This window comes from Uloborus diversus, chromosome 4, assembly GCF_026930045.1.
Source record: "Uloborus diversus isolate 005 chromosome 4, Udiv.v.3.1, whole genome shotgun sequence".
NCBI lineage: Eukaryota > Metazoa > Arthropoda > Arachnida > Araneae > Uloboridae > Uloborus > Uloborus diversus.
Genome location: NC_072734.1, coordinates 178,977,357 through 178,998,309, shown reverse-complemented (window position 1 = coordinate 178,998,309; position 20,953 = coordinate 178,977,357). Strand labels below are relative to the sequence as shown.

Genomic DNA, 20,953 nt, shown 5'->3' with positions numbered 1-20,953 from the left:
AAAATAGTCACCTTGAACGACTATGCACTTATGCCAACGTTCGTATAGCTTTTAGAAGGACTCCTGGAACACATTTATCGCAACCTCCTGTAAGGCCTCTTGCGTTGCTGCTTTAATTTCATCGTGGGGAAAGAAGCCGACTTTCATGTTGAGGATGCACGGTTCGATTGGTCAATACTCTGATATGACAAACAAATAACGTAACGTTTCGTCGGACAGGAGTGTTTCTAAAAGTTATATGAACGCTGGCAGAAATACATAGTCCCTCAAGGTGACCTTTTGAAGGTGGATGTGCTTCGGTAGTGTGAACTATTCTGGGTAAGGTTTGATAGTACAGCTTGTCCCTCGAACTTTTGGATCGTACTACGAACAATCTGTATAGGGTGTAGTTATGCTTTTCCTTTTCCGACTGCTGTATGATGGAAGACAAAAAACAACAGTCAAAAAAAAAAAAAAACAACGAGACTGTTTAATAACCAATTGATTTGTTTTCTTTTTTAATTGAACATATAACTAAGATTTAAGTAATATTGTAATAATGCATGGATTTAGGTACACTAAAGATAGTTAAAAAACATTAAATTATGTTTAACCATTCAAAGAAAATAATAAGAATAAAACTATGAAACCGTCAACAAATTACGCAATTAAAGTGGAAAGAGTGCACATAGACATTTTTTAGTCATCAAATTAAACAAAAAAGGTAACAGATAAATTACAATATTAAATCCTAACAGGAATATTTTTATACTTATTTAAAGTTTATGAACAGAAAAGTTTGCACTTTTCATAAAAGCTACAACAGTGACACAAATTTTACGGAAAAAAGAAATAGCCATGAAAAGAGCGAGGTTCTTAAAACGCAGCCAAAATACACAAACTCAATATTTACACCAAGTTAATCACTGAATACATATATGTTCTTGATCTGATGTTTGCACGCGTAATATTGAACAATTTGATTGTTTAATCTTTTTTGAAGAACTAGAAACAAGTTCAAATTAAATTTTTCAATTTAATAATAATTTTCTGAAATTTAAAAAAAATGCATATTAGAAAATCCTTGAAACTTTTCTACAACATATTATTAAAAATATGATGAAAACAAAAATAACTTATTCATTGATTTTACATAAATACATAGAAATAGTTACTTACAACAGAAAAAAAATTGATCGCGATTAATTATGCAAAAAAGATGGCTCATTACGAAATATAGGTGAAACAAGTATAAGAAATATGCAAAATGACATTTCTTGATCAAAATAAACTATCGTTAAATATTTAAGAAATGCTTGAAAAGACGAGGGTGGGTTAGGGGGGTCAACCTCTGATTTTGGAGTAATTCACAACATTAAACTTTGGCCCCAACTTCGGCCCCCTTTTTATAGTACTGAACCGCTACCATCAACGCCTCGGAAGAGTTTCTGAATCTACTTCAGCACTTCCGAAGAAAAAATTCAAAAGTCCCTTTGATTTCCAAATTATGTCACCATTCAAAACGTCTTTAATCAATTTCTTACATCAATGCTCGAAATTCTTCCTAAACAATAGATAAAGCTTGAAAAAAAAATCTCTAATTTTATGAATGGTGTTAGTTTTAAACAACTCAGAAGTACAACTAGAGTTTAGTTTCAGAAATTGAGGGAGTGGGAGGAGGGGCACATAAGTGTTCTCGGAAATACAAAAAATAGTCGTAAAAAATAGAGTTCAAAATAATCATAAACATTGAGCAGAAAAACCCTTTTAATACTTGCACCCGAGTTTGTTTTGATGTGCAGTGGCGGATTTAAAATATAGCAATTGTTGTAATTGCGCGAGAGGCCCCATAACCATAGGGGAACCGTAGGAATTACAAAAATGCCTATATTTTACAACTTCTGTGATAAAGAAATAGGGCCCCAGAATGTATTTCGACGGGCCTCAAACTTGTAGCTCCGCCGAAGCGATACAGAAAAAACTGCAATACTGTGATTCATATTACAAATATCGAAAAATTAAAAATTACCGTCGATTCAACGGGAATCTAACAAAATGAAACAAAACCAGTTTCGCCATCTCATATTTGTTTCCATGGTCTCCAATGCGCAGGGGCGTAGCTAAGGGGGGGTTTTGGGACAACCCCCCCCCCCCCCCGAAACGTTAATCGTAAAAAAAAAGAAAAAGAGGGAAGAGAAAGAAAAAAAGAAAAAGAAAAAAAAATCACTACGACTTTTTTCTGTGTAACAAAGGTCAAAAATTCACTTCGCCCCCCCCCCCCCCCCAATGCCATTGAAAATCTGCTCCATGAATGACCCTCAAGTATAAAGACGCCTCTCTCTGCTGCGACAATTTTTACTTTCTTCTATATCTAATATATAGAAGAAAGTATTGGATTCGTGCAAATTTTCGAATTTCGAATTTTGACGGATTCAAACGTTTTGAGGTGTGCTGAGTCCATTTCGACCATTTTTGGAAAATGTCTGTCTGTCTGTGTGTGTGTGTGTGTATGTATGTATGTGTGTGTGTATGTATGTGTGTCACGTCTGTGTGTGACCAGTTTTTTGTGGCCGCTCTACAACAAAAGCTACCGCATGAAATCGAACGAAATTTAGTACACATATGTGCCCCTATGTGAACTTGTGCCCATTAGTTTTTGGCGCGAATTCCTCCAAGGGGGGTGGAGCAATGGGACGTTTTTCAAGTTACGCGTGCTTGCTATTCCTCAGGAAGTTACTGGCGGAATCAAACAAAATTTGGTCCATATGTTGGTATTAACAGGAACAGGTGCTGATTCAATTTTGGTGTCAATAACTCAAACGGGGGTTGAGCTGTAGAACGTTTTTTGTCGTCAATTGTGACTGCTGTATCTCAAGAAATAATGAACGGAATGAAAGAAAAATTTATCAGCAAGTAGCCCTTAGTGGGTATAAGAACTGATTTTATTTTTGTGTCAACAGCTAAAAGGGGGGTAGCGCAATCACCCGTTCTTTTTTTCCATTTTGAGTGCCCTATCTCAAGAAGTAATGCTACGTTCTGGTTGAAATTTGGAATATATGTGAATCCATATGTAAACAGGCTTTGGTTCTATTTTGACGCCGATCGCTCCAAGAGGTGTTGATTTTTTTTTTTTGCGAATAAAAATATTTTTATTAATGCAACAATAAGAAAGATAAATCGTAATAGATTGTCGTCTGCGTATTTCTCGTGATTTTAATTGTATGGAAATGATAGGAAATATTATCTCAATGATTTAAAATTTTTAACTGTTGCCATCTTATGTTTGTTAACAAATAAAATATTTGTAATTCATTCAAGCAAGGCTTTTAAAATAACTTTCAATTTTCGCTCTTTGCTTTGCTTTTGCAATAATTCAGACATTGGGATAGTCGTCAAGTTTTTGCATGTGTCATTTTGTTTTTGTTGGGAATATTGCTTCCTCGTCAAGCATGGGGAGGGATCAGAAAAAAAAAAAAGAAAAATATAGAAGAAAGTTTTGTGATGGCCACAACATACTAGTTTTTTTTTTGGATTCATTATTTATCCTCTTGAGGTTAGCAATTGCAGCAAATCTAACTTGGCCAGTAGTCTACGATTTTCCTTTTTTCATCACTTGAAAAAAAAACTTATACTTTCTTTTCACTCCTATCATTTCGGTTTTCTAAGGAATCACAATTTTAAGAAAGAGAGCAACCAAAGAACAGTACTAATCCAGATAACAGAGCGAAATGGCTTTTAACTTGAATGACCTTTAACCATGAACTTTAATGTTCATCTTAACATGCCAAACCTGTGAATTTCACCCCTTAACTCTTCTTCCAAGAAAGTGCGCGAAACGACTGTCCTTTGGTTAATCTTCCTGGAAAGCCTATTCGTGGAACGCATTTACTGCATCCTCAGCTCTTGAAGACAATTCCTCTGTTTCTGAGTTGAAGAACATGTTTTTGTTTGCTGCTTTGAAGATCATTGGGCTTCGAATCCGAAAATGATAGCATAACCGGAATTCGAGACGATAGAGGTTTTTGATGGTCTGGTCTCGTGTGTGTCATAGGTCATAGTCAAAACAACCTTTGCTAACCAGAGTATCCATTGCAATCACATTGATTCTTCAGCCAGTATTTACTGCGTATTCTTTTGGAAACGTACAGTCTGTTTAAAGTAGTACATTCTAAGTGAAAGTTGCTGCATAATGAAACGAACAAGACCGATAACAAGCTTTTTTCAACTCAAAGAAAAAAATTAAAATGACGAAAAGTATTGCTCTAAAAAGAGAAAGTTAACGTTGTCTGAAGAAAACGAAGTACAGTCTGCAAAGCAGCGTTAGTCCCATCGGACCCTTCTGAAGGTAATTTTATTTTAATTCAAAAGAAAAACTGCATAGCATTACATGAATAAAATGTTTAAAAACGAGATGAATCTAGATTATTTCTATTAGCTTGGTTCGGATTAAAAAGTAGAAAATAAAAGACTATACTGTTTATAATACCCGAAAATTGCTGTTGCTCTCTCAAATAGATATTTATGTAAATTCTAAAGCAGCTAATAAAATTAAAAATAAATATCTTTATAGATATATCTTCATAAATGTAATATCTTTATAGTCTGACCACCGATGAGATTGAAAGTCAAACATCCAGTTTACAGGCGGAAATGGAAGTATCTATTAGCTTTTAGGGATGCCAGCTTTTGTAGATGTGTGTTAGCCTCTAAATTAAGCAGTCACACTGAAATGAACGGAACACGCTCATCAGATGTTTGATTTCCCCCTGATTTGGATAGACTGGTTTTGACAAGATGTTACTAGAAAATTTCACTTTAAATTAAATGGAGGAAAAAGAAAAAAAGTTGAATTTTCCATAACATTAAAAAAATAAAAAATTCTTTGCTTTTGTTTTGTTTGACACAAGTATCGGAATTGGGGCACGCCATTCCAAAGTATGTAAGATTCACCTCCCTCTTATTTTTTTTAATACTAAAAAAATTTACACACAAACACACACACACACACATATATATATATATATATATAAAAGAAGACCCCCCCCCCCCCGAAAGTCTGGTCTAGCTACGCCTCTGCCAATATCACCAAATGATCGTCAGTCTGAGACGCTAAATTAGTTTTGCATTGAAATAAGTAATTAATAGCCACAAAGAATAAGTAAATAGGCTTTTTAGAACACTCGATCGAAAACAAAAAGGGAAGTGCACAACTGGAGCGTACACACACCCCACATGCGAAAATTTAGCATTATACAGCTTACCATTTTTGAGTTATGACTTATGACAGGTACATACGTACATCCAGCTGCAAGAAACAACGCAGCAATTAATTGTTGGTACCTGAATGCAGTTTTAAAAACTCTTTCAGGGGTGACTAAAATAGAAATTCATACTGAAATTTAAGTAAACGATTTTATATGAAAACGGTAACTCAATTTACTTTGTATTGAAAAGTAAAGCAACAAAGGTCCTTTTTTTTTCAAAAACATCGGCCAATTCCATCGGCTTTTCAATGTTTTTTAAGGCCGATGGGCCGATGTTTCCTGCAAGTTAGCATCGGCCGCCAATGCCGATGGCTAAATTGTTGAACCATCGGCGCCGATGCATCGGTCGAGTCCTATTAGACAGTTGCCTATTTTAAAATTAAAAACAACACTTTATTGCGCAAAACTTGCAGACACATGTTTCAGCATTGCAAGGAACGTCTTTTTCAATGCAAAAGAAGTGAGCTTATGGATGAAAAGACATCCGAATTTTATCTATAAGCTCACTCATTTTGCATTGACAAAGATGTTCCTTGCAATGCTGAATCTTGTGTCTGCAGCAATCTGCACGTTTTGTGCAATAAAACATTGTTGTTTTTAGTTTTACTTTTCTGCACAAAGTTATTTATTTTTTAGTTACCTATATGTTCAGTTTAATGTAAATCTTTAAAGAATGATGTATTATAACTTCTTGTATATATTTCATAGGAACTAAAAATACATATCAACTATAGTATGTTTTCGATGTCACAAAATTTTCTTATGTGTTTTATTTAAATACGCTATTATTCAAGAACTCTACTCTCTTGGAGTGACAGGCACCAAAGCTGAATTAGTGTTAAATGAAAAATTATCAAAAATGCTTTGCTGAAATATTTATAAAACAAAAAAAGATCTGCTAAAACCCAAAATATTTCTTTAAATTTAGATAAAAAGTGCACAGTTCATCTGATCTATAACTAGGAAAGGGAAAACCTGTTATGCTTTGGGGTATATTAAGACGTGGAACTTCACATAAAACAGTACAGCTGAAGTGACTCTCGTAGCTGTAATTGACCACCTTTTAAGCTTTCCGAGATGTTCAGAATGTTAATATTAGAGTTGACTTAGCATTTAAAAACAGCTTCTCTCCCCCCCCCCTTTCTTCAAAAAGTGCAATGTAAACGCACCCAAATCTAGATGATAGATTGCCTGTGAGAAATGTTATTTTTTATAAAAATTAACATATTAGGAGCTTGTGCTATGAATTTTTATTACATGAATTTTTAAATTAGAGAGGGAAAACATGAATTTTACAGCATTTCTATGACTACCAGTTATAAAATTTACCAAAAATATACACATCTATGTTTTTGAATTTTATTTTCATGCTAATACTACCCCCATAGTGCTAAAGCGAATTCCTGTTACAACAAGCTTCAAGAGACCACAAATTATGACTTGTTGTACGGGATTCAAGCCATATAATGAATGGCAAATAAAAACAGACTGAAAATGTATATCCTAGAAATGGATATTTTATTGCACTGATATTTGTTGTCACAAGATTTCACTGTATTTTCATTAATATTTATCATATTTTTCCTCCTGATATAGTTGAAATGTTGGATGCAAAATCGGAGATTGACAAACTTAAATTGAGTTACAATCAAGCACTTCAAGATAAAGCTGAAGCACAGACAAAATTAGAAGTATTAACAAATTATTTTAAAGATAAAGAAATTCAGTTACAAAAGTAAGTTGCAAAACGTTTTTGAAAATCTATAGAAAGTAATATTTAAACCTATAATTATTGCAATTGATAAATCATACTAGAAAAATATTCTTCCAGAAATTCTCAAATGAAATATTGCATTGCCAAATTTATCTAAATATTTCATAATCGAATGACTTTTATTTGCAGACAGTTAGGTGCTCAAGAAGCAGTCAGACAGAAAAAGGAAGAAGATGCTAGTTCTGCAGAAAGACGAATTACTTTAATTGAGCAAGAAAATGCTAGCTACAAGTATGTTATTTTTCTGCAGGAATTCCAATGTGCTACATGGCATTTCTTATATTAACTCTGAATATTCTTTTATTTAGGTATCAAGTAGCCAGCATGAAGCAAGAAATGGAAGAAACTGAAAGAAATTTAAAAACACAGGCAAGAGAGATTTGCTTAATAATCCTATTTATAATATTTTCCGAAGCTAAAACTTTTTGTCTCCAGAAATTCCTAATATTCTGAGGGAATATAAAAGAAACACATTTAATTGCTTTATGGCAGTAGTGCCTAACCTTTTCTTACCCGAGGGACTAACCCCATATTTAAATGATCCTTTTGGGCCAGAACACAAATAATATTTCAAAATATTTACAGCATTACCCCACAAATTGTTACATTTTGATGCTCATTTTATTGCTAAAAAATCACCTGTCAAGGTATGACAAGTGAAAATTGCTTCAACATTTGAACAAAGCAATTGCCTGTTGTGTGATATTTTGACGGTTAAAATTTTAATGCCAACTCCAGTGGATTAACCCTGAACTCCAGTAGATAACATTCATTGTTGACCACTTTTTCATTTTTTCATTCTCCTAAAATGACGGTCTTACCAGTAAAACAGTTAAGTTACCGGATCCAGTGTAGCCTTGTCAATATAGAGCATTTTCCCTGGATGGTCAAACATTGCCAAAAAATATTATCGAATTATAATTGACATACTGAATTTTTGGTGCTTTAACACTGAAATAACACCGTCACACATGCTATGGCGCGAATTTCATTGTTGATGACTTCAGAGCGTTACTGGATCAGTGAATTGGGATGAGGATTCCACCTATTTTCTTGGAACCAATTTATGAATATTCACCTCCAAATTTGTCGCCTTGTGACTAATTGTGGTTTTAAATTTAACATTAAACAGCACATCAGACCTCATGGGCCAGCTTCACAGGCCGCAGGTTGGGCTCCGCTGCTTTATAGCATCTTATGAAATCATATTGATTCATCATCGTAACATTTTATAATGTTTAATACTACACTACCATATTTTTAATCCTTGCACTCAGCATGTTTTGTATCAAATAGCAATTAGATGTTAATTTTGGACAAAATAGTTTTTACTATGTAAAAAGAAACATTAATGAAACAAATTCAGTTTAACAGTAAAATTGTTATTTAGAAATTTGTAAAGTTGTTAGAAACTATAGGTGTGTGTGTAGTATACATTTTCCAAAATCTTCGTACTGTACAATTTTTTAAGAGCAAACTTTCTGTGCCAGTTGTATTACTGTCTGACAAATAATAATCATCCTAATTGACTTTCCTTTAATACATTTGCATCAATTTAATTGCAGTAAAGCATTTAATGGGGTTGCAAACTGAAATCTATCTAAAATGAAGCTGTATTTTACAATAAAAGAATTACACTTTTGCTTCAAATATTTAATTTCTTTTGATTAAATACAGCTAAATAGTAGTTATCTATCCCCTGCATATCGTCGCCTCAAAGCAGTAGCAGGATGTCTTACTGTTATTCCAGGGATTGGATATCTTACTGTTGCACTGAGGGTGTAAGGTGGAAATGTAACTTGGTCAACTTCAAAAGATAAAATTTTCAGTAATTATAAAAATTTTGAAAATTATTCTTTGTTCAATCACCATGCAGGATATTCTTATTTCGTAGAAAGTGTCTGTTTAGACAATTTAAAATATTTCTGGGTTTGAAAAATTGAGTTTTTTTTTTTTTTAGATTGCTGCACAAGAAAAGAAAGCACATGAAAATTGGGTAAGTTTTTTTCTATAGTATCCTTGTATGGTACTATGGTATGGATTTAAATCCAACTGCTATGAAGTGAAGAACTGTCTAGATATGTTTGAAAATACTCTTTATTGTACAATTGTATCAATCTATTTTTTAATGAGTATTTAAGTATAAAAAATAATATTTTAGCAGATAACATTATGAAGGTGTAATGATTGATTTGTACATTTTAATTCCAAATGACCCACATTAACCCATCTGAGAACCCTATTTTCAAATATTTCATTCTACAATATTATTTGATTATTTAATTTGTTTTTATCTTCTTTTTTTGTCAGCACTATCTGAAGGATACATTATGCCTTCCCTTTTTTTTTTTAATTTTGTGGGAAAATAGACATGCGCTTAAAGTAAAAAGTACGGATTTCGTTAAATTACATAAATTTCAAAAGTTGTATTACATAACCATTGGGTTGAGTACATTAGCAGATATGCATTTCTGTGGATTTTATTTTAGTGGACTACAAATAACTAATTTAGTGGAATACGGTTTAACTACAAATGTAGTTTAGAAATCTGTTTGCTGTTATAAAAGCAACTGTTCATCAAGGTTGCTGTCAATTAATTTTTGATGAACTTAAGTTTCACCACCCTCCCCATACCAAGCAATTTAAAATGTGTATTTCCAATTTTTATTTTCAATATCAAAAAATATTAACCTTTTTATAAATTACTTTTTGAAAAAAAATTAAAAAATAAACATAACACTTACAGATTGCAGCCAGAGCAGCTGAGAGGAAATTAGAAGATGTGAAGCAAGAAGTAACTCAGTTGCGTCAAAGGTATATCAGTGGTTCTGATGTTCATTTTTATCATAATTTTATCATCTAGTTTGATGCTGAACGTTCAATGGCAACTTAGCCAGTAAATTAACATGTAAAGGGCAGGTTGTGACATAGAGCTGTGTTCCATTTTAGAGTCCTTAATTTGGGTCTGGGGCTTCTGTCGCACATGTTTTTGGAATGCACTATCCTGTAAAATTTAAATTGTTCATTAAGCAGTTAGTCAAAATGTTTGTTACCTGTGTGTTTTACAGTGGCCATTCAGTAAAAGCATGGATTGAGTTGGTTTAGAAACAAAACTGGTTTGCGCCTTGATTGAGAAGGGATTCGTTCCAAATTGCTTTGTAGAACAATTGGAACGACCAAGAAGTATAGAAGTACAAAAGAAAAAAACTTATGAAAATTCATGAATTGAGATGGTTTCTATATCAAATGTGTCGTGCAGTTACAAAACCGACCACCTCCAAAAAACTAAATTTTTGGGGAAAGCCATTTTACTATTACATCAAGCATAATCAAGGTCAAAACTAAATCTCTTCGGTTTTTAGTGATATTAGGGAAGGGTGTTGGAAAACGTTTATGTAAATGATGATGGTGCGTGGAGGGGGTTATTTACTCATATTTTCATTTTGGAGTTGGCTGATTTTGCTACTAATTCGAACTTAAAAATTGCTGTACCAAATTTAGATATTGGGATTTTGGGGTACGATAAACATAACTCTCAAGAATAAGACAATATAATTTGAAAAATCAAACAGACCAGAACAGCTGACCAAAATTATTTTTAAGTATAATAAAATAATATAAAAAATAATATAATATTAACATTTAAGAACTACAGTCTCATACTCTTGCAGCATTATCATCTTCAACAGGCTCACACATTTCTTCCTGATGTTCTTCATAACTACTGTTTTCTTCCTCTTCGCCTGTACTTCCATCACCTTGAACAGATGATGCCATCAAGATGATTTTGTAAAAAATCAATCGCTCGTCAGTCTCCCAGTTTGATCCAAAATGTTTGGTCAGTAAGTTTTTGACAATGCACACTTTCTGAGGCTTTACCACTAAATCTGGAAATACACTTGTAACCTTACTGGTTGCAATGCTTCTCTTAGTCTTTACAACAAACTTTTTTTGCTCCAACCTCAGATCTATAGAAAATCTCTCCTTGAACTGGCATCTTATTATTCTGCTTGGTTATGAAAAATCTCTTTGTTGGTAGGAATCTGAAATACCATTGTGCTGGGGGTTTGAGGATGGTACTGCTGGTTCTCTTCCAATCAAGATCAGTGTAGTCTCTTCCTGGCTTGTACGCTGTTCCACTTTCCGAAAGAATGTCGTCAAATTTTGAAGGCTGAACGAGGGTCTCAATTTTTTTCAACTTCTTCTCAATTTGGGTGAAAACACGATCTGGAGGAATGAATGAATGACCAGGAATGGGGAAAATGACTTCCACTTTTTTAGATGGGTTGGGGCGTAATGAGTCATCCAGTATTGAAGCATGAACATCATTGTTGTGTTTTTGTTTTGGCCACCACAGCCGTCAAGCAATGAGCACCTCTGACCAATATAAAACAGGACGACTATGAAGCACAGGGAAAGGTAAACAGACTGATGTAAGCTGAAAAGGAACATTCCGGTTTTGAAACTCACAGACGAAAGGATTTGGCCGGGTTTGCAGCACATCATGATTTTCAAATGCATGTTAAATGAGGATTTTGCCGGTTTTGCCGTGACTTTAGGTATCCAGTAGGTGGAACATGTATCATAGCACCCAAAACACTGAAAAAACATGTTTCCCAAAATTGAGGAGTTGGCCGGTTTTGCAACTACACGACACAAATACTTCCTACATGCATGTGCGGTAGACTACGCTACAATGCGATTCAACTTAACGTAAATGAATATAACACAAGTTTCTCATGAGTAGCGCGTCACAAAGCTAACTCTTCGCCTGCAACATGGGCTTTTTCAGGAGGAAAGCACAGTGTATGAAGTATTTTCTTTGTTAATGGCAAACATCACTTTAGTATCACTGAAGGCAGATGTTCCTACAACGTACAAATCTAAATCTCCCTTGGTTAGTACAAACAAAAAACACTTTTTTTCATTTTAATTGTGGAAGATAATCAAGGGGGGGGGGGGGGGGGTCGTGGCACAGACTGCACCATTAAAATTTTCAGAGGGACTTTAAGGAGTAGTTTCTCCTTTGTGGTATTTAGGGCACTATGTCCTTGCTCTTGGGGGTGATGGGCACTCCTATCAAATATAATGGCACCTTAGCATGCTGCTTCATATAAAACTGATGGAAAAAGACAGTTGATGACAATGAAGAAAAATTTTGTGCACTAATAATTTTTTAAGTGTATCAATAGTCCTTTGTGTAGGAAACTAAGATAAAGTTTGAGGGTGTTTACAAGTGTCTGAAATAATAGAGTATGCTTATCAAAAATTCATATACATACTTTTTCACAATGCAAAATTTTAGGGGTTTCGGAACGCATCCCTCGTACAAGTCAAGACTCCACTGCACCGTAAAAGCTTGTCTATCAGACATTAAAATAATACATAATTCTTCATTTTTTGACTTCTCATATGAAGGTCACTGTCTGTCCAGGCTTAATACAAAGCTAAGGTTTCCCTCTTCCTTTATAGTATTGTTAAGAGAAAAAAAAGAAACATTTAAAACTTTGTTGCATTAAGTAAGGCTATCTTGCAAGACAAAACTTTTATGCAAAAAAACGTTTTTTTTTTTGCAACTTAATAACGGCTGTTCAAGAATGATAGTTCATAACAGGGGGGGGGGGGGATACTGTAACGAGCTGCTCCGTATATGCTTGTAGCTCAGCCAAACTCCACCTAAGGGGAGATATTTAATACCTGCATTTTATGTGCAAAAAAGTTCTGAATTAAGCATAAATAATCTGTGCCCAAAAAAACCTGAATGTTTATCCCCAATTCCTATGAGCAATGCCTGAAAATCGCACTGGTTGACCACTGAAAAAATATGCCCTGGGCCCCTAAACTAAAGAAGAAAAAATAGTAAATATCTTATTTTTCGGTAATTTTCATCAAATGCATCAACAACTTTATCAGTTACATTTTATTCATTTATTTTCCATCGTTTTCTTGATTAAATTTTGAATTTCTATATGATGTACTTTTAAAAAACGCTTCAGGCTGTCTAAAAATATTTTGGTATTGACATTTAACCCATGCATATCAGCTGAAAATTGTATTCACTTTTTTTTTTTTGGGGGGGGGAGTTAGTATTGTTCAGAAAAAATTCAGCTAGAGTCCAGGACACCCCGTATTTTTTTTTTAACACTTACTTCTTGTATTATGCTGTAAAAGTTTAAGCTTCTTATTCAAATTTTAAAAGGGTGCTCAATGACCCCTTAGTTTAACATTATCATAGTATAAAAAATGCCATAAATTTAGAAACATTTATTTCCCCAACTGTTTGTTTTTTTTTTTTTTTTGCAAATAATTTTTATTGCACTCTATATGCATATTACTGCTATACATTATAATATGTATCATTGTTTTTTCAGTTCAATGTATTTTTTTTAACCTCCTTCCCCATACTTATGAAGTTTGGGGGAGGGGGTTGAGCACTATCTTTTAGTTGAAATAGGAAGCTAAAATTCTTCCAGTATATTACTATCTACAAGTCTACAAATATTGAGGGGGTGTCCTGTTGCTTAGGAGAACCTTTTTTTTTTACATGTATTTTTGAACCACCCTATGGGGGGGGGGGGAGGTTGGTAAAAAAACCTTCAAGTAATAGGTATTTTCTTTCGTTTAATTATATTTTTACTGTTTAGTTAAATTTTGAATGTTGTTGTTTCAGGTTGACAATTCTTGAAAGGGAACAAGAAAATTGGGCAAATGCACCTCAGGATGATATTTTAAGACCAGTGCCTAAAAGTAATCTTGTTTAATAATGTTCTCATTTTTTTTTTTTTTAAGTTGAATGAAAACTTATTTTAGCCTTTAAAAAGATGCTTTAAACATCAGTGTTAATTTCACTTTTAATTTGTTCCATTAATCCTACTTATTATAAAATTTGTAAATAAAATTTTTAATGATTAACAGTATGATTTTCCTTCCAAAGATATATGTAATCAAGGTTGCCAACTGCTCCGCAAAATAGCGAAACTCTGCAGAGAAGTTATTTTGCTCCGCATTTCCTGGCACAGAGCGTTTTTAAGTGATAGCTCAGTTAGATAGGGGTGAAGGGGAAATACTTGAGCGTGAATGTGCAAAAGATAGATGTAGCTTTTGAAATCCGATTGCATCCGTTTCTGAACACTCTCTCATTTTTAGCCTACTTTCCCAGTAAAAGTCAGAAAAAGAAGAAAAAAGCATGAAAGAAGGCTTAATGCATCTTAAAAATATCGTGAAAAACAAAAAAAAGTCAAAAATAAATAAAATAATTAAATAAATATTGAAAAATTAAAAATTGGAAAGTAGGGTATTGAGATGGGGAAAATGTCTGTCGGTCTGTCTGTCTGTCGGTCTGTCCCCCCCTAATAACTTTTGAATGAATAGTCCGATTCGAACAAATTTTTTTTTGTTCGAAAGATCTCGGCGAGGACACCTCATTCCCATATTTCACTTTTTGATTTGAACTATTTTTTGTTCAATTTTGAACAGTTCAAAAAAACTTAACATTAGCGCCTACGGGGAAATTCAAAGCAATTCCGAACTGTGAGGCGAATTTGCTTCAAACAAACTTTGTAGGAAAAAGCTTTTGATAAAAAACTTGTATATAAGATATCTTTTTGATTTGAACAATTTTCCGTTCAATTTTGAACAGTTCAAATCCCTTAACATTAGCGCCTACGGGGAAACTGAAAGTCAATGTAGATTCCGTATTTGAAGGCGGATTTACTTCAAACAAACTTTGTTGGAAATAGCTCTTGACGACCTACTCCCGACTCCGACTCCGAGAATTTAGGGGGACCTGACACCGACTCTGACTCCTGTTCCCGACAATTAATCGGACTCAGACTCCCCGACTTCGACTCTGACTTCGTAGCTTTGGCAAACATTTATACACGGAGGACAAATGACTGACTCCGATTCTTGGATATTCGACTCCGACTCTTTTATCCCAAAATGAGATTGACTCCGACTCCGCTGCTGTGGTTTTAACTGTGAAATAATTATTGTTGATATGATTTGTTTTTATTTTCACGCTAAAGTTTTAATTTAGGTATTTAGTTTTCGGTGAATAAACTCGAAAAATATGCGCAGACGATTTTTTTTTTTTTTTTGACAATGAAAATTATTTCTTTAAGTTGACATTTTATTGTTTTTTTTTTTATTTTGGTAAGTGCATTAATTCGTTTAAAAAATTATTTTCGGCAATAGGGGAAAAAGAAACGATTTTTTTTTATATGATGTATTTATTTTAATGAACTTATTATTATTTTTTCGTTTTGAAAGCTGTTAAAAAAATTTTTTAATGGAAAGAAGTGTATTAGCTGCTTTGTTTAAAAGGTGCTGCTATTTTATTTGTTCGTTTTTTTGAAGAAAAGTAAGGAATATTTTATTCCTAGAAATCAGCTTAAAATATTAAAAAAAATATGTTTGAAAAAATTTGCGATTTTAGCTATTTTTGAGAATATTGATCAGGTACTAGAAAGTAGTATGGGTATACGGGAAAGTAGGCTCGTCTAGTTCTAGACGGAACTTCTTGTTTTTTCTGCTATTCCCTTCTTCCACTTAGACATTAATGCCTTTTTGTAGGCTATTATTTTCAATCCTTCTTATATTTAACTTTTTTTTGCTGAAGGCTACCACATCAATTAGAAAATGTCCATCCAGTTCCATCTGAGTTAGTTAGAGCCATTTGCCAAATTTGGGCTTAATTCTGACCAGGCTTATCAAATATATTGCACATGATGTTTTTAATAAAATCGAATTTATCTAAGTTATATTTTGCTAGTTTATTATGATAGATATGTAAATAAGGGAATTTAAAGATGCTTATACTCCAAGCATGACATAGTGTTTAAAGCTGTTTTATTAATTAAAAAATTATTACTTTTATTCTAGTACTAAAATGACTAACAAAGCTTAAAAACAATTTTAGATAAGTGGTTTTAGGTTTTCTTTATAGATTTTTATGCAAAATAGATTTGTTCTGCAAAAACTTTCAAAATGCTCCTCAAATTGTTTCTTCAAGGTTGGCAACCCTGTGTAATTGCTGATTTTTGTTAAAATTGTAATACAGTGAAATCTCGTTAAAACAAATACCTATATAACGAAATTTCTGTTTCAACGAAAGAAAATTTCAGTCCCAATTTAATTTCTAGTATGTTGCTTGAATTTCATTATAACAAAATTCTCGTTACAACGAACAAAATTTACATTCCCTTGAAGTTCGTTGTAACGGAATTTCACTGTACTTTCTAAATTTGCACCATTTGTAGATAATTACACAATGGTGCTACAAAATTATATTTTAAAGTGTTAGTCATTCAGGCATGTTCTTATTTGATCCAGGAAAAAATAGTTTTCTATATTTTGTGCAGTAACTAGTTAATTTAAAAAATAGTTTAAGCATCATAAAAAAAATATTTTGTATTTTTAAATCTTAAGCGTGAAATATAATTTTTAATGACATAAACTAATTAAGTCTTTATTTTTAAAGTAAGATTTGCTTCTACTTTAAAAGTATGTAATATTTTACTTTCTACACTATATTTTCTCAATTTGTTTTCAGGAATTCCTCCTATGAACGACAACTCAGGTCCACAAGATATAAATAATTCCTCCATGGATATGAGGCCCCCTTGGCCACCACTGCCACTAGATCGTATTCCTCCACCACCTATGATGTTGCCAGCAGATCGCCCATTACCTCCTCTACCTCCACCACCAATGCATCCTTTTCTTCCACTAGAGCCACATTTTCGACCTCCTCCATGGCACTTGCCTCCAGAATCGAGTCACGGTTCCGATTTCAGAGTCACGCCTCCAGAATTTCTCAGGGCAAGAGAATCCACTCCTCCTCGAGGCAGACAGTCAAATTACATTGAAGGGGAAGCAGCACCTAATTCATCTCCTTTGGGAACAGACACCACAAGAGACTCCAGAAATTCGACACCCCCTCATTCTTTACCAGATTTTCATGACATCCCGCCTCAGCCACCTAGACCTTATTTTCCGCATCCAGGGCCCATTTCAAGGTTTCCTCCGCCATTCAGGAGGGACTTAGGGCCAAAAAGGATAGGTAAGTCTGAGTTTAGCATTTTATCAGATCTAAAACTTACAATTGAGGCAGTGAGAAGCAAAGGGATGTAAGTGCATACCTGCCAACCTCCGAGAAAAAAAATCCGGAAGATTTTTTTATTTTTATCCACAAGATTTTAACGCAAAATAAAATCAAACAGGACCCCTATCCTCTTTTTATTTAACAATATATTAGTTATGAATTTCATATCAATTGAACTTTCTTTCGTTTAGTAAATATTACTTTTATTGCTTTCTTTAAAAGTTTGGAAATAACATTTGGTACTCATTTTTAAAAAAGAACAAAGCAAAAACAGCTCGAACTGAGAGAACGAGAAGATAATCGGGGCCGAAATTGAGCCCCTAGTTGCCAGGCGCGACGCTTGCTTTGATTGGATCCCGATGAAGTCATGCGCTGTATCACTCCGTGACGTCATAATCTTGCCTCACTTCTTCTGCCATTCTCCTACGGCAACCTTTCCTTGGCTACTTGGCCTAAAACGTTCCACAAAAGAATCGTTAGCGCCAAAATTGGTGAGATACAATTTTTTTCCTACAAAACGTGAAAAATCCGGAAGATTTTGCTCATAACCGGAAAAACGGAAAAGGAAATAAAAATCCGTAAAACTTCCGGGAAATCCGGAAGGCTTGGCAGGTATGTAAGTGGCAAAATTAAAAATTTGGAGATAACCAGTACACATGGTAGGTGAACCTCTCCTCTGTCTTGGTGCCAGGGATGGTACTAGTAGCCCTGGTAGGTGCTGCTATGCAGCATGATTTAGAAAAAAAGTTCAATGAAAGCCTACCTAGGACGTTATTTTTAAATGCGTTTGACTCATAACTTGAAAATGTCCACTTACATCCCTTTGTTTTTTGCTGCCTCAATTGTAAAAACTGATTACACATGAAGAGAAATAAATGGATTTGGAAAGAACCATACTGTTTTCCTACATTATGCATGGAAATCGGCAAGCAGTTGTTAGGATGATTCCAAGGGGAGAAAGGAAAATAGTGATGGAATTTTTATGCAAGTGTGTTATAATGCCACTGAGGCCTTATTTATTTATCATGTTTATTGAGTTGAAAATGAGTGGAAACAGAAAGAGTTTCTATGGAAACAACAAAGAAAAGAAAATATTTCATTGAGAATTGTAGACGAAAAAGGTTTACCTGCCATCCCTGCAACGAACGCAATCTATGTGTCCATTTCCACCCATCAACGGGATTTTCACCTTTCTATCTCATACATGGTCAGAAAGTACCTGCATTTCATTGAATATGCACATTTGAAGAATTTTAAATTCTTCACTATTTTTAATCAAAAGTTTAATATTCAGCAATGTATGATCATTGTCTTGGCTATTTTAATTGTAGCTGTGTTCTGTATTTTAAAAGTAGGGAAATGTGGGGCGAAGTGGAATAGTTAAATTGATTTAGCGTTTTCTAAATGAACAAATTCGAAATTTATTTTTAAAATTGCAGAAGGAACATTGTATTTTATAATAAAACTTGCATTGAAACAGTATTTTTAATTTTAGGTAGTAAATTTGTGCCTTCAAAAAAAAAAGTTGAGATTTTTCACTTTTTTATTTCATGGGGCAAAGTGAAAAATAAAATATTTTTCCAATGAAATATTTTTTATTCGATTATAAAAAATGTTTTTGGGCAAATGAATCGGTAAATAAAAGGTTGAATGAATAAATAAAAAGGTAATGAAATAACAAACGAATAATTAAATTGATTAATATATGAAAAAAAATAAATGAGTGAGGGAAAGTAAATGAATGAGAAAATAAGTAAATTCAACGAATAAATAAGTGAATAACTAAATGAACTAACATAATTGAATTGATTAATAAATGAAGTTGTAAGTAATTGAATGAATAAACGAAGTATGCTATCTTACTTTGCCCCGCATGTACACTGGTGTAAGAAATTAAGAGAATTTTCAGATTTGGTCAATTATTTCCAGAACTACTGGACCGATTTCAATGAAATTCGGTATGTACCTACATTTAAACAAAAACAAACCAAATAGCCATCTAAAATTTGAAATTCACACGCATGGTCATAAAAAACACTGGTTATAGTCGGATGGTATAAAACAGCGGTTGCAAAATTGAACAAAAAAAAATGGGTTAGTAGGGGATATGATTCCCTGTAACAGACATATAGGCCTCGTAGTGTGACTCCTTACTTGAAATGAAGCAGTTTATGGGATCCTGGGGCAATTTTTTCCAGTCGTTCAACAACGTTATACTCAGGCTGTAGAGTATCCCCGGAGAGGTATTGCGAGTTGCTATTGCCCTCCCGAAAGCGTCCCAGACATGCTCTATAGGATTGGAGTCTAGAGATCTGCTTGGCCAATCTATCCTGTGAATATCCTCCCGTTCAGGAAATTTGTCGACCAGAAGAACTCTATGTGGCCATGTGTAAACATCCATTAAATTAACTCGGGGCTAACAGCGCCTCTCAAGAGGTGAGCGTAGAGCTCCAAGACCACATATCTATACCTCACAACTATAACAGAGCCTCTCTCAAAGAGATGGAGGGGCGTGCAGCCATCCAACATGATGCGTGCCCAGACCGTCAAACCTCCTCATCCATAACGGTCGAGTTCGCGGTTATTGGAGGGCAGGTAGTGGCTCCCGGTTCAGCTTAACCGACTATTATTGTCCTACATTCATTGGATAAAAGCAGAAACCCACTACCTACCCTCCAATACGCACGAAATCGACCATTATGACAGTAGTGGTTTGACGGTCTGAACAGGCATCATGTTGGGTGGCCGCACACCCCTCCATGTCTTTGAGAGAGGCTCTTTGACAATTGCGAGGAATAGAGATGTGGTCTTGGAGCCCTATGCTCCCCCTGGAGTTATTTTAATGAATGTTAACACAAGGCCACATAGAGCTCTTCTGGTCGACAAATTTCCTGAACGGGAGGATATTCACAGGATAGATTGGCCAAGCAGATCTCTAGACTCCAATCTTATAGAGCATGTCTGGGACGCTTTCGGGAGGGCAATAGCAACTCGCAACACCTGTCCGTTACCATCCATAGTCTGAGAACAGCGTTGTTGAACGAGTGAAAACAATTGCCCCAGGATCCCATAAACTACTTCATTTCAAGTATGGAGTCACACTGCAAGGTCTATAGGTTTGTTAGAGGGGACCATACCCCCCTTAACATTTGGGGTAACAACCCCTTAACCCCATTTTGTTGTTCAATCTTGCAATCGCTGCTTCATACCATCTAACTCTAACGAGTGTTATTTATGATCATGCATGTGTATTTTAAATCTTGGACGGTTATTTGTTTTGCATTGTTTCAATGTATGTGCATACTAAATTTCATTAACATCAGCCCTGTAGTTCTGGAGATAATTTACCATATCTGAAAATTCTCTTAATTTCTTACACCAGTGTACTTGACTAATTATACAAAATATTTAAAATACAAATAAGCTTAATCTTACTACTATTATATATGCAAAAGTGTCTGTATGGATGCTTGTTACTTGCTTTAATCTTCGGCAGTATTTTTTTCCTGACTGAGATAGACTACATATACTACTACATAGTTAAAATATTACCAAATAGGTAGCGCTAAAAGCAGAGTAAAAATTTGATCATTTCACTCTGCCTCACATTCCCCTACATATCCGAGTTTTTAAAAAAGCAATTACAGTAAAACCCTGATTAACCAAGGTGTTTGGAACTCAACCCCCTTTGGTTAAAGGAAAATGTTGTATAAAACTGAAGATTTAACAAATGGCAGTCAAGAGAGACTACAAAACTTTAACTATTGATTCTAACATATACAGGCCTGTTAAATATTCTTTTTATTTCCTATTTAATAGCTTTTGAAGGTA

General features: G+C 34.2%; 1 protein-coding gene across 1 annotated transcript in view; it reads left to right on the top strand.

Moving 5' to 3' along the window:
• The window catches only part of LOC129221638 (transport and Golgi organization protein 1 homolog), a 56,275-nt gene that overhangs the window by 32,256 nt on the left and 3,066 nt on the right, over positions 1–20,953 (top strand). Inside the window, exons 15-21 of the mRNA XM_054856165.1 lie at positions 6,840–6,978; positions 7,147–7,248; positions 7,326–7,386; positions 8,978–9,013; positions 9,764–9,831; positions 13,688–13,764; positions 16,571–17,080. Of these exons, the coding sequence (XP_054712140.1) occupies positions 6,840–6,978; positions 7,147–7,248; positions 7,326–7,386; positions 8,978–9,013; positions 9,764–9,831; positions 13,688–13,764; positions 16,571–17,080 (993 nt within the window). The remainder of the gene's footprint in view (positions 1–6,839; positions 6,979–7,146; positions 7,249–7,325; positions 7,387–8,977; positions 9,014–9,763; positions 9,832–13,687; positions 13,765–16,570; positions 17,081–20,953) is intronic.